Here is a 14,229-nt window from a genome sequence, read left to right on the forward strand (position 1 = left end):
AGCAACATCCAGCATATGTTTGATTTTAGTCTTGTGCATCTGTTTGAAGGAATGTGGATTTTATCTTGACCATTTTACTTCTGCTTTACATTTCAGGATCTAGAGAATCAAATGCATATAGCAGAACAGAGGCGGAGAACATTGCTCAAGGATTTTCATGACACATCAGACTAAAGGAGCCCTTTTGGCGCATTGAAAAAGGCGTTGGCTGGGGAAGAAGACAAAATATTGTTTTAATTCCTTGTTTCTTTTCATCTGCCGTTCCTTTGGTTTTCTTTCTTTTTTTTTGCTGGAATAATCAGCAACGCTCATGGGTGATTCCATTCACGAGCTGCAATAGTGTTAGAATTATTTTTAGGAAAAAAAGATGTATTTCTTTTTTTAAGAAAGAAGAGAAAATAATATGCGCTAACATTGAAAAAGGAGATTCTTTAAAAGTTTTAAAGAAGCCTGGGCTTTTACAAGTGCTTTCATTAGAGATGGAAGGATTGCAGAAGGCTCAACTTCCCACAGACTTTTATGTATATTTTCACTAGAACAAAACTATTTGGGGCATTTGTGGCACAACCTAATTATAGTGCATACTGGCACCAAGGCACTCTGCTTAGGCGATTACTGGGAAATGCAGATTGCTTGGAAAGAAGTCATTTGGGAATGATTTGGTTTTCTGGTATCTTGTGTTAATGTACATTATTTGCCAGCTTTGTCTGGGAGCAATTTATTTTTTCAGTGGGGCTAATGGTGTTCATGATTTTTTTTTTGTTAAGGAGGCAATCTGTCTGCATGAGGTGCCGTATTCTGTAGTGTAGGGTGCTTCCTAATGCCTTCTGGAGAACACAGTCTGCCACGTTTCTGGTCATGGGTGAGAGGGGAAAGCAATAGTTAAACAAGTACCCATTGTTACTACCTCTGCTATGAATAGACTAACAGCTGGCTTGCACTGCATTGCAAGGTTCATGAATGTTTGATAGGTTCATGACATACCTGACTTGTGCAGCCCTTCCCCACTATCCTCAGCAGCTTGTTGTGACCCCATTATCCAATTTGCAAAAACAAAACCCAATTTTTTAAATAGTTTATACTTTTTTTAAAAACAAAAGATAAATAAATAGTGATTTGAGCTTTTGTCCTCACCCTTCCTCCCCCTTATAATGGTTTAGTTGATGTACTTGCTATTGGTGAGATGGGGATCCCGGCTGTGTTTTAGGATATGTAATAAATACGTTTTTATACATTTCAAATTTGTCATGCTACCTCGAGTGCACTCAGCACTCTGATCCGCAATGGTAAGAGTGAAAATGTTTTTTTTGGGGTATTTATGATGTGAATCTTTTTTTATTTCCCAGATGTTGCAGCTGAGAGGTTATGTAACTTCTGTAATGTTTTCAACTACTTGTGCTTTCTGCAGCAATAGAACCACTGTATCGTTCATTACTGATATAAAAATTATTTAATTCCACTTGCTTGCCATTGTCTGACCTTACCAGACCCCCTTCCCTTCCACCTCGAGAGGCACGCTCAGCATCTGAACTGAGCTAAATTTGCCCCTGGTGGTGGTATTCTTTTTGACTTGCGTTCATCCTCTGGCTCTCTGACCATATGCCCTCACAAATCCGCTTAACTCCTGGTACTGGTGGTTGAGACTCCCAACTGCTCGCGAGCTGTCACATATCACCATAATCAGTGAGGCTGGCACCAATGTCGTTGAGCTTGGAACAGCTGCTACATGGTGTTGATTCCTATTCCTCTTCATTATAATGCTTCACTCTCTAACAAGGCAGAGATTGGAAGGCATCAGACCCATGGCTTTGTTTTCCTTATGCTCATTTTCCCCAGCGGCAAGGGACCCCTTTTATTTTACGCAACCAGTATAATCAAGCCCTTTTCTATTCTGCAGTGTAACTAGTTGATTGGACAATAATTTAGCCTTGAGTTTGTCATTGTGCATGCTCAGGGTTTTGCAGTGTTACTGAAGCCACTTAATTGAATTATTATTACCTTGTAGCTGTTGCCCTCTTACCCCTTAAGTTAGCCAAATGGCTCAGCTTGCTTTGAATAAATCTAGTAGCCATCTAGATTAAAGCTTAACTCTTCTGCTTCCTGTTTCCATTTTGATTTCAGGTTATGTGCCGGTCAAGGAACTATTTCAATAAAAACTTGCAATAGGATAAGGAAGTTCTGACTCAGTTATGGTTGCCAGTGTAGGTCGGAGGGTGGAAGGTTTAATCACCCAATCTCCACTATTGATTGCCAAGAAGTTCATCACCCCTCACTGCCACTAGTGATCTAATAGACTATTTACTACCTGAAGGGACGATTCTTCATTGTCCGGTCACCTTTTTCCCATTCTTTATTATAACTAATATGTGAGTGTTCCAAGAATGTGAAAATGAAAGCCTTGTGTTTTTTAAGGCTTTTCTCTTTGGTTTTCTCACAGCAGTGACCTGTGGATAAATCTTTAATTCCTGGAAAGTCCCATGCAATCCATTGGCAACCCTACTGCAAGTTGATTGATTTTTGAATACTGGTCGCTCTGTGGGAATTAACAGTATTTTTGACTCTACCTTCCAAAGACAAGCATTTTGATTTAAACATCTACTAACATTAGTGATCCAAAACATTAACTCTTTGGTTTCCTGTGCTGCCCATTGGACATAATGCTACATACTTTAAAAAATCAAATTGTCCGAATGATTTCTCCAAGCTGTTTGTGAAACCTTCTAAATAAACATTATCCTCTCAATGCTTTAAAGTTTTACTGACACTCATAATACTGTCCCAAGCTGTAATGCTGAGCTGTGGATGAATGTTGGCCCAGCATGTAATCGAGTAGAGAATCATAGAAGGACACCACTTCCCCATTGTGTTTGTGCTGCCTTGTTGACAAGAGAGATTCCATTAGTCCCACTTCTTCCCCAAAGCTCTGCAAATGTTTTCACTTGTTTTTCAATTTTATTTATCAGGTTCCTTTTTTGAAAGTTAGCATTAAATCTGCTTCCAGTTGCCCTTCAAACAGCACAGTCACAAGTGCCGCCTATTTCAGTATCAAATGTTTACCTTGTCTTTATTTTGTTCTGTGCCACCCCTTTTCTGAAAATCTTATTGGGAAACCTTGCACTTGTTGACCTTCCAAGCGAGGTGTTTGAGAGACAAAGATATGTCTACCCTCACTATCCGGTTCTGCCCCTGAATGACTTGAGAATTCTGTGGATGAATTTGAGAGGGGGAAGGGGGCGGTGGAGGAACCATGACAACCTTTAAAAATGACGTAAATTGTGTTTCTTTCTCTCCCCATGTGGTTCTTTCATTCAAATTCACCACACCCTGATCTTTAAATAGGGTAGCGGTGTTATGTTTTTGTACCCGAGTTCCTTCCCGTAATTATTCCTGGCAAAGTGGTCCAGAATGAACTTTAGTTCACGGGCTGAAGTGTAAACAGTTATGTTGTCCTCATGGGTGAAAATTAAGTATTGTTGCACCAAGTAGCAGCTGCTCCTCATCGCTGCTACTGATGGCCAGATCGGTTATTCAGAGCTGTTGGGCTTTGGAGCACAATACAGTCTCTTGCGGCATTTTCAACAAAGACACTTCAGTGAGTTTCTAATAATCCAGCAATGTATTTGAGCAGATGGAAGGATAATGCGGATCAGTATTGGAGCTGCCACAAGGGATTAATCCAGGGCCATCAAATCGCATGAAAAGGTGAGGCACTGTGGCCGTGAGGAGTAAGATCTGACCTCCTTTGCAATTTCAGGTGTTTTTTGTGTGTACAGTTGATCTGTCATCCTGTATCCTAATCACAGAAGCGTACAGTACAGAAAAAGGCCATTCAACTCAGCGTGCGTGTGCTAACCCTTTAAAAGAGCTATCCAGTTGGTTTCACCCCTTTCTCCATGCAGCAAATCTTTCCTTTCTATCCAACTCCTGCTTTTGATATCCAATCCAAATCTTTTTGCAAATCCCTATAACAGGAGAAAGGCTAACCTGTAAGTAGAAAACAAGTGAGAGAGACAGTGTTCTGTTAAAACTTTGCTGCTCTACATTCTGACCTGTGCTGCTGTCCATTGTGATGGGTACGAGTGCTACCTCCCTGTCTTTGTGAATGGACTGTTTGTGACTGACTGCTAAACGGTCATGCTGAATATTCCGAGGGACTATCTTTACTGAAGCAGAGGCATGACCCTTAAATAATAATACATGACACAAGAGAATTGAAATCCACCAATCACAATTTTTTTTAATCCTTATTGGCTGTTGCAGTCCCCTAATTTTGAATTGGCCTTGCTTCCAGAGTGCTGGTGCTTCATCTGCTAAATCCACCTTCCTCTTCTGACAGCACAATAATAGAACCAAGGAAAATGGGTTCTGCCAGGATTCCGCAGTGCCAATGTTAGAAGCTTGCTGAAGAATGCCAGACAAATATGTAGGCAGCTTTTGATGGCGAGACATTTTCTTTAAGAATTTAATTTGATTGTTGTGTTGCTGAGCCTTTTTGCATTTTTGGCACCAATGCACTATGGAGGGTTGGGGGGGGAAGGAGAGAAGGAATGCAACTCGTGTTTCCTCAGGTGCAGTACCCAGAGTCGATTGCCAGTTTCTCTTCTCTTTCACAGCTATACACTGGTATCCGTGCAGTTAGAACGCAGACGAGCTCTGGGTAATATTTGGAAGAAAAGCAAGATTAGTTTCTAATAATCCAGCCTTGCAGAAGGGAACATAATGCGGATCAGTGTTGGAGCTGCTTCAGGAGCTTATACCTGGGCGAGCACGTTGCGCGGAGATGAAATGCGTTTAACCCTTTATATTGTGCTATCAGAGTACAGCGGCTCCCAAAGTCCACAGAGAAAAGCTGGATAATTCTGCAGATGGTTGGTGTTCATAGTCCAAGTAGGCATTGTTCAATAATTTCACACACGCTTCCATTTGTGTTTTGCTGACCTCTGAGTGATGAAGTAGGTCCATTTAGCAGGTTTAATCTACTCCAGTGTCTAGGCCTAAATGGTGAACTATAACTTCGCATGAAATTTCTCTTTCCAGTAAATGTGCATCGCTTAGATTCACTGGTAAATCTCACAGATATAGTGCTTGGCAGCCTGTTTCTAAGTGCACTGCAAATGTGCTGATGACATAAATACCAAGAAATCTCTATCCCCTGACCCTGAAGGTGCCCTGCCCCCACTCCCTCGCCATATCCCCTATATGTTGCAGCTATGCATTTGTAAGACAAAGTGATGTGTTATTGTCCACTGAAATAGAGCAATTTCAAGGCTGTATTAAGTGATATGTTACCACTTACATGACTTGGGATTTAGCATGATCACTGCTGCTGTGACTTAAAGTAAAACTGGTGAGTGGGCAGTTAATTATGACATTTTTATTCATTCCATGGGATGTGGGCATCACTGGCATCGATTGGCTATTCCTAATTGGTGAGAGGTTGCAGAAATATAAGAATGTCACTTTGCCCTAGTACCGTAACGTTCAGCAAATTTGTGTGTCAGTTTTGGCAAATTAAGTTGCAAATCTGATGTTAACTCGAATACTGCGATTGCGATTTAAAGTTTTGTTCCTTTTTAAGTCCTAACACATGGTTAGCTGAGAGGAGAGGATGTGTGGACACTTGGCTCCCAGGGCTTCTTTGGATCTGAATTTATTCAGTGACTTGCAATTACATCGTGCCATTAATATAGAATGATGTAACTTAATTTAATGTCCAAAGGGTATTATCAAACAAAATTTGACACTGAGCTATGTGAAGTGGTGTTATGATTGGTGACTTAAAGCTCGAACAAAGAGGTAGGCTTTACAGAATATCTTAAAGGAAGCGAGAGACCTAAGGAGGTTTAGGAAGGAAATTCTGTGTCTGAGGACCTAGGTAGCTGAAGACATGGCCATCAGTGGTGGAGGGAGGAAAGTTGAGGATGCTCATGAGGCACAATTGGAGAAACACAGCAATCTCAGAGACTTACTTAGGCTGCAGATTATTTAAAAGGTTGCAAGACAGACGCTAGAAACATTTTGCCATTCATAATGACTCCTAAATATCATTGAGAGCAGTACAGATCAAGTTAGTTCTCATTTTGATGGTATGTTGGGTGATAGTTAAGATTTATTTAACAAAGAGCATTCCTTTTTAGCATCAGCCATAATTAACTTTTAAGGACCGGGTAAAGAATTTTTGACTGACTTAATGCACTTGTTAGTATGAATCCTGATATTGCACAGCTGTTGTAAATATGCTTTTAAATACTTTATGCATGTAGAAAGTTTGATGTACTTTTAAGTTTCTTCAAGCAGGCTGCTTTTTGGGAGTTTTTCAAATTTTTAGAGGTCCCTTTGTTCAACAGTAGAACCAGATATGAGACAGCAGCATCATATTGGATGGGTGGATAGAAAGGGTCAAGAGTGCTGTCAAATTCTTTGAGCACTAACTATGGATGGGACAGTGGTTAACACTGCTGTCTCACAGCACCAGGGACCCAGGTTCTATTCCAGCCTTGGGTCACTTTGTGTGCTGAGTCTGCACCTTCACCTCGTGTCAATGTGGGTTTCCTCTAGATGCTTCAGTTTACCCTGTCTGAAAGAAGTGCTGGTTCGTTGCATTAGCCATGATAAATTTTCTGTGTACCTGAACGGGTGCCAGAGTGCTGCAACTAGGGGATTTTCACAGTAACTTAATTTGCAGTGTTAATGTAAACTAATGACACTAATAAACTTGAAATGGAGAGGCACAATTCAGTCAGTGTGCCCTGTAGGCTATGTTTTAGTTGAGGGGTAGGAATTTGTTTCTTTTTCTACCCCTCCTGACTTTCCTTTCCCTCCATCCAACCTCCATCACCACACAGCACGCCCTCTTATCCATGGCTCAAGTTGGTAGATCCCTTGCCTTAGCATTAAAAGTTGTGGGCTGAAGTCCCCTTCTGGATACTTCACAAAATCTAGGCAGACTGTCCCAGTAGGGGACTGAGGGAGTGTTCACCATCACAAGTGCAGTCATTCAGGTGAAATGCTTACACCAAGGCCCAACTGCTCTCTCAATCCTGAAGGTTCCCATGGTTGACTTTGAAGAAGACCAGGAAAGTAAATCCCTATTTAGCCCTCGAATCAACTTTGCCATGAAGGTCTACCTGGCTGTTAGCGCATTGAGGTTTGTAGAGCTTGGCTGCTTTTTTGTAACCTGCAGTACAACAACGACTACACTTCAAAGCTGAAGTACTTTGGGAGGCCTATGACACTATGGAAAGTGCAAGTCTCTCTGCCTTGCCGCCCCCAAAGAATTCTGTGATTTTTCCCTTTTAAGTTGCAATAATTTGTGATTGACAACAAATATAGTCAGACTATTACATTTTTGTTGTTCTGTTCCTTTGAGAGTGCGTGGGGTGTGGGAGCCGGGGTGGTGGTGGAAGTGGCAGTGGGATTAGCAAAACACATTTAAATTTTCAGGAACTAGGCTTTTCTTAATCAGGGTTTCAAAGTAACACTAACTCCTGAAAGTGGTACAGAATGTGTTTTGCTTTTTATTTTCATTACTGGGCGTTGTCCTCTCACGACAATCTTGGCTCTCGTGCTTGGTGTTAATTTGGGCAGATCAGTGCGCTTGTATACATCTCAGTCATAGCTTTGTTCCTGGGTCTGTTTTTTTTTAAGCAGCAATACTTGCCAGTATGCAATATTGATGTGTTGTTGTACCATGAAGTCCTTGCCTCCCCACTAAGTATTCACATTTAAAATAAAGCTATTTTACTCTATCGATATTTTAAAAGGCTGTTAATGGCACTTCACCCTGACTTCCAGATTCTGTTAGAAGTTTAGTTGCTGGATTGATATACTTTCAACTGGAACGTATAGAATTCTCTTCCTGTTGTGTTTTTCCCTGTTTTGGGGTTCATGATCAGTATTGTACATGATTTTGCTCACCCCAATTGAACAATATTTCAGCCCAGGGATCTTGTCTGCTTTGTTCCTTTGCATTTGTTTGGTTTCTTCTCCAGAGTATGATTAATTTATTTCTTTGGGAAGAGGGTGGGGACAGAGATTGTATCTGTATTTAACTTTATAGAGGGGAGAGCCCTTTTTGACTTGTGGAAACCAGCATTTGGAGGAGAGAAGTTATTTTCCAAGAAACCAAATTTGGTCATTGACTGAGCTATGATTTTGAGAATCCCCTTGTGTTAAAATTCATCGCATGATGGGACAAGCTTGAGTATTTTCGAGGATAATTACAGGAAGGGAAGAAAATCACAAGCCTGTCAGGATAGGACAGGGGAGGAATTGGATAATTCTCTCAAAGAGCTGGTAAAGACACAGAGGGCCAAATGGCTTCTTTCCAAACATCTAACAGTATTGAATGATTTTTTAGTCATTAAGTGTTCACTTACAATCCCTAATACCCTGCTGCTCTGGCTCCTGTACCCCCCTCCCCCTTCCACCTTACTCTGCATGCTGTGGTTGGAAGCATGAAGTGGTTCAGACCTGGGACAGAACACCTTGCTCGCTGGTTGCAGATGTTCTCTGATCTCGTCAGCAGACTGGGCAAGAGGCTTTCCCTGTTGGGTGCTGACAATATTTGCTTGTGCTTATGTTCAAAGGCCTGTACAGTTCAATTACAAACCCTTGCCTTGGTTTGGATCTCTTGGGGTATTTCAGACAGTCCTTGTTCACAAGTGTATTTGAAGCAATGACAAGTGTGTTGACTTTTTCCAGATGATTACTGTGTAAAATGAGTTACTAAGAGGTATGGTAGGAGCCTTGCTCTTCAGTGTGCTGTGTTGGGCTGAATGGGTTTATTTGGTTTTTTAATAAACCATGCATTTGTTAAATTTATTTTCAATGTGTTAAGTTCACATTAAAAATACATTGGTTTAATATGCACCCAGAGCAGATTAAAAAAAAACTCCAATTTTTCTAATTTTGATAGTTGTCGATTTTTATTGATAAAGATTCAGTTGCATTTCACAATTTTTTTATATGCGGGTGTGTTTTACAGTTATATACAAGTACCCATTCTCTCAAAATCAAATGCAAGGGAAATCTTCCCTAATTAATAATTAGCTTCCCAATTTTTTTTGCATTTGAAAATCAACTGTCAACTGAATAAGGCTTGCACAGATTTAGCTGCCTCAACTCGCACTTGCATCTATGCACACAGACAAAATGCTCACGCACACAGTATGAAATTGAGTGTCTCCTTCACAGGCCCTGTACTGAGGAGAGTTCTGCAGACCACTCTTCCACTATGGACTTTGTATAAAGAACTAGATATTTATGGACAAGTCACAGAAGTGTTAAGTGAAGTTTATTTCAGTTTATTTGTGTGTGACCAACTGTGGAGAGAGCTGCCGTGTTTGGCCACCTGTGTGCTTTATCAAGGCTCCATTGCTTAGTGTTCTGTTCCCACTCCAGCCCCACGTTTGGCTTGGTTCAGGAGGTTTTGCCTGAACCGTCTCTGCAATCACTGAAGTTTAAGCTGGAGTATTTGAAATAAATAATTTGAAGAATTTCTTAAATGCTACTCTGCTTCAATTTCACAGAAACATAGAAGATAAGAGCAGGAGGAGGCCATTTGGCCCTTCGAGCCTGTTCCACCATTCGTCACGCCATTCCCTGTTAGCTTTGAAGGGGAATGGGATTTGTTTATACAGTACTTCTCAAAAATAAGACCCAAGTATTTTCCCTTTGAATTGAGGCAAATTGTGTAGATCAAAATTTATATCAAGGTTAGATAGGTTGGGTGGAGGGTCATCGTGAGTGAACCACTCATAGGCCCTAAGAACCAACCTGCTTGTTCTTGTGTTCCACACCCCATGTAACAGACACTGGTGCTTGGGGACTTTGTAGAAATTTAAGTTTGCATTTGTGCCTCTCTCGCTTTCGTCAGTTGTTATTTTTGACCCCCCCACCCCCAGCATGTTACAAACACCCCAGCTGAGGTGGGGTGAGGTAGACTTAAGAGGGAGAACATGCCCTTCTATTATCTTTGAACAAATTCTTGCTGGGCTGTGGTTCCTTTTGTCTCTTGTGTTTTATATAGTTGGAATTTGGGCTGTGTTTTTGGGGATTGTTTTGACTGCCTGCTCCTTCACTACGTTAATCATGGCTGTCCGTTTACAGCAAGTGTACAGGCAGTGGGACCTCCAGGTGAGGTTAGAGCTTTCTCCTCTCCCTCCTCCCAGATCGATCTCTCTGTCATGCAATCTGATATCATTATTACACCAACATCATTCATGTACGCTTCTGATGTTAACTACCCTCCCACTCCAAAACCTGGTAAGTCTTTGCCCCATCATATTTGCACCCTCCTATATCTGATACCTCCTTTGTGTTTTACTAAATGTAGCCACGTGAATGTGGATGGTAGCCGTTGACTATTGGGAAAAAAAGGCCCAACACTCTTGTCACCATATTTTCAACAAGAGAGGCTGGAAACCTTACAGCCTTTAAAAGGTATTTGGATGGACACTTGAAACATCAGCATTCAAGAACAGGAGAAACAGAAAATGCTGGAAAATCTCCAAGTCTGACTGCATCTGTGGAGAGAGAATAGAGCCAATGTTTTGAGTCAAGATGACCCTTTGTAAGGACATGGGACGAGTGCTGGAAAATGGGATTAGTGTGACTTCAGTGGTGTTGGTGCAGACTCGATGGGTTGAAGGGTCTTTTCTATCCTGTTTGCCTCGACATGGAGACATAGCTGAAAGGGCATTACGCAGAAACTTTCCCTACTTTTTCTAATCTGCCTCCACCCAGGCCATTGCATTGGAAGGATTTTAGCCTGGAATCTTAACTGGATAATGTGCCAGAGGATAAACTTGAGGGATCAAAGATTTATGGGTGTTGGTTTGTGGGTGTTTTTTTTTATTTAGGGCAAAACTGGTTTGATTACTTCTGTTTGTTTTTAACCCCCCTTTTACAGGGGAAAATTTCCTCCTGTATCCCCCCCTCATCTTGTACATCTTCCTTCAGCCAAACAACATTGAGATCTCGATACCCCTTCAGTTCTGGCCTCTTGTGAGTCCCTGATTTTAGCTGCTCCATGATGGGTGACTGGGCCTTGAGCCACTGAGACCCTTTGCTCTGGAGTTTTCTCCCTAAATGTTTTCTGCCTGGCCTTCTACCTTTTTTTTCACCTTCAAGCCATTCCTTAGAATCTACACCTTTGACCAAGCTCTTGGTCGCTTGCCCTGAAGAGCTGCTGACTCTCAAAACTTAACAGATTAAACGCTCCAGGAAGCACTTTGGGATAAATGTAAGTTGTTAGAGATGAAACGAGCAGCTTCACTTGGCTGCCACACCTCTCATCATTATGTGCTGCTGTTAGATTGCTTCAACAGAAGCCCTTGGACAGGGAATTTAATTCGATGAGAGGGAAAAGAATGGTTTTACACAGTGAATTACAATGCACAGTGCACTGGAAATAGATTTGGTAATAACATTTTAAGAGGGAATCGGATAAATACTTAAACAGGAGTATTGAAAGGAATAAAATTGCAGGGTTACGTGGGAGGAGCAGGAGAGCGTGGCTAATTATAAGGGCCACAGCAGGCATGATGGGCCAAATGGCCTCCTGCTGAATTTTAAGATTCTGTGTGATTTAAAAGCAAGAAATGGAAAGTGCAGTTCTGGAAATGTGCAACTACCTTAGCCAGTGTGTAAGATCTGTTAAGAATTCAAGTGTGTTTCCCAAGTTAGAGTCAGCCTGTCCAACTAACGCCCTCAGTCATTTGCTATTACACGTCTGGTTTTAATTTAGTTTCCGGCATTTATGGCTTTAATTGATCGCCAGATCAAAAGATTTTTGCGTCTAGCAGAACTCCCTTGAGTTTGTCCATATTGTTCTGAATTTAAAAACAAAATCCCTTAAATACAGTTCTTCCCAGCGTAAGAATGTGCATTACTGCACAGCAAAACCAAGATAGCAAGAGGGGTCTTGTCAGCTGTTTTGTGGAAACTTAATGCTGCAAATGATTATTCTTGCTGTGAATGTATATGTTTTGTTGTTGATGGTTGATGATATAATGTATGAATTTGGTGTCAGGCATGACTCTGTCCTCTGTGTCAGGAGGTTTGAATACCATTTCAGAGATCGGAGTACGTTATTCAGGTTGATGCTCACTCAGGGTAACTGAGAGAACAATCTGTGAGAAATGAATTGTCTCACTGAAGGAATGGGCATAGGTAGCAGGAATAGTTCAGCGCCAGCAGCTGCCAGTCAAGAGGGTCTAGGTCTATTGAAAAGGGGATAATTTCTCAGTCTAACGTGGGCGAGGATTGTGCTGATAGTTGTCCGTGACAAGCAGCTTGTGATTTGATGCTGATGCAAAGTCTTCAACCTGCTGAAATATTGATTTGAATTGATTTATTTTTGTCACATGTATTGCTTTACAGTGCAAAGTATTGTTTCTTGCATACTGTATAAAGTACACTGTTCATAGAGAAGGAAAAGAGAGATTCACAGCTAGAATGTGGGGAGAGATCAATTTAGTGTGAGGTGGGTCCATTCAAAAGTCTGATGACAGCAGTGAAAAAGCTGTCCTTGAGTTGGTATGTGACCTCAGACTTTAGTACCTTTTTCCCTAACGGAAGAAAGTGGATGTGTGTGTACCTCTTCCACAGAAGAGGAAGAGGCTCCCACTTCTTCCTTGGGGTCCTGGATTATGCTGGCTGCTTTTCGAAGGCAGCGGGAAGTGTAGAGAGAGTCAATGGATGGGAGACTGGTTCGTGAGATGGATTGGGCTTCATTCATGACCCATTGTAATTTCTTGTGGCCTTGAGCAGGTCAGGAGCCATACCAAGCTGTGGTAAAACTAGAAAGAATGCTTTCTATGATGTAAATGTTGGTGAGAGTTGTAGTGGATATGCCAAATTTCCTTAGTCTTTCTCAAAATTAGAAGTGTTGTTGGGCTTTCTGAACTATAGTGTCAGCAGGGGGGATCAGGACAGGTTGGTGATCTGGATACCTAAAAACTTGAAGCTCTCAATCATTTCGATTTTGCCCCCATTGATGTAGGTAGTAGAGCAAATTCTCCACTCTGCTTCCTGAAGTCGATGACAATCTCCGTCCTTTTGTTGACATTGAGGGAGAGATTACTTCACCAGTTCACCAGATTCTCTGTCGTATTCCTGTGGACCACTGCAGGAGGGTTCCTCCCACTGCAAATAAACAAGTGTTCTTCCCAAACATTTGCTCACCAAAGCAATTATTAATTATCTGCCTCTGGGAGGGTCCAAAATGCTGCCCCATAGTATTTACAAAACCTACACCAGGAGGCCATTCAGTGCATCGGGCTTGTCCTGCTATTCTATTGGATCATGGCTGATCTGTGCATTCACTCTAGTTGCTCTCCTTGACCGTGATGAGTTTATCCAAAAATAAACGTACTTATCTCCAACCCAACATCCAGTCTTTAAGGGTTTGGAGCTGTTTAAATTTCTATCACCCTTTGTGCAGGGAAAAATGATCTGGTGGTCGTCAGTGCACCAGGTTTGGTATTGCAATATGGGCGTAATTCACACTCTGCTCTGAATGGGGGGTTAATTCTACTAAGTGTAGGCATGCTGTTTGCAACTGATTTCCTGCAATTGTAATTCTACGCAGCTTTGGGCAACGTGTGTAGAGGGCACTCTGGTGGTAAGTGTGGGGAATCGCATTTGAATCTTTGAAAGACAATGGGGTTGGGGAATTCTCACCCCTAACATGGGCAGGCTTGAGTGAGGGATGTTGGGGATGGTTCAAGTGTTACAAGTCTGAACAAACTATGTTGAAGGCAGACAAGCCCCCAGGGCCTGATGGCCTACATCCTAGGATATTAAAGGAAGTCATGTTGTGGACAGTAAGAAGACAGGCACAGTAAGAAGCCTCACAACACCACGTTACAGTCCAACAGAATTATTTGGTAGCACAAGCTTTTGGAGTGCTGCCCCTTCCTTCATAGGTGAGTGGAGAGTTGGGTTCACAAGCAGAGCATATATGGGCACCGACTCAATTACAAAATAATGGTTGTAATGTGAGTCTTACAGGTAATCAACTGATCCTGGAGGCTAAGGATAGGACTCTTACCAATTTTTACAGATTCAGCATTTCTATCACAGTTTGGTACGGCTCCTGCTCAGAGCAACAGTGCAAGAACCAGCAAAGGGCTGTGAATGTAGCCCATTAATCCATCACGCAAACCAGCCTCCCAGCCATTGACTGTATGTACTTCCAGCTGCCTTGGAAAAGCAGCCAGCATA

General features: G+C 41.8%; 1 protein-coding gene across 1 annotated transcript in view; it reads left to right on the top strand.

The window, feature by feature from the left end:
- The window catches only part of arih2 (ariadne homolog 2 (Drosophila)), a 71,008-nt gene extending 62,055 nt beyond the window's left edge, over positions 1-8,953 (top strand). Inside the window, exon 15 of the mRNA XM_080218718.1 lies at positions 97-8,953. Within this exon, the coding sequence (XP_080074844.1) occupies positions 97-174 (78 nt within the window). The 3' untranslated portion in view covers positions 175-8,953. The remainder of the gene's footprint in view (positions 1-96) is intronic.
- Positions 8,954-14,229: the final 5,276 nt, after the last annotated feature.

The sequence above is a fragment of the Carcharhinus amblyrhynchos genome, chromosome 3, assembly GCF_965287045.1.
Source record: "Carcharhinus amblyrhynchos chromosome 3, sCarAmb.v2.hapA, whole genome shotgun sequence".
NCBI classification, from domain to species: Eukaryota; Metazoa; Chordata; class Chondrichthyes; order Carcharhiniformes; family Carcharhinidae; genus Carcharhinus; species Carcharhinus amblyrhynchos.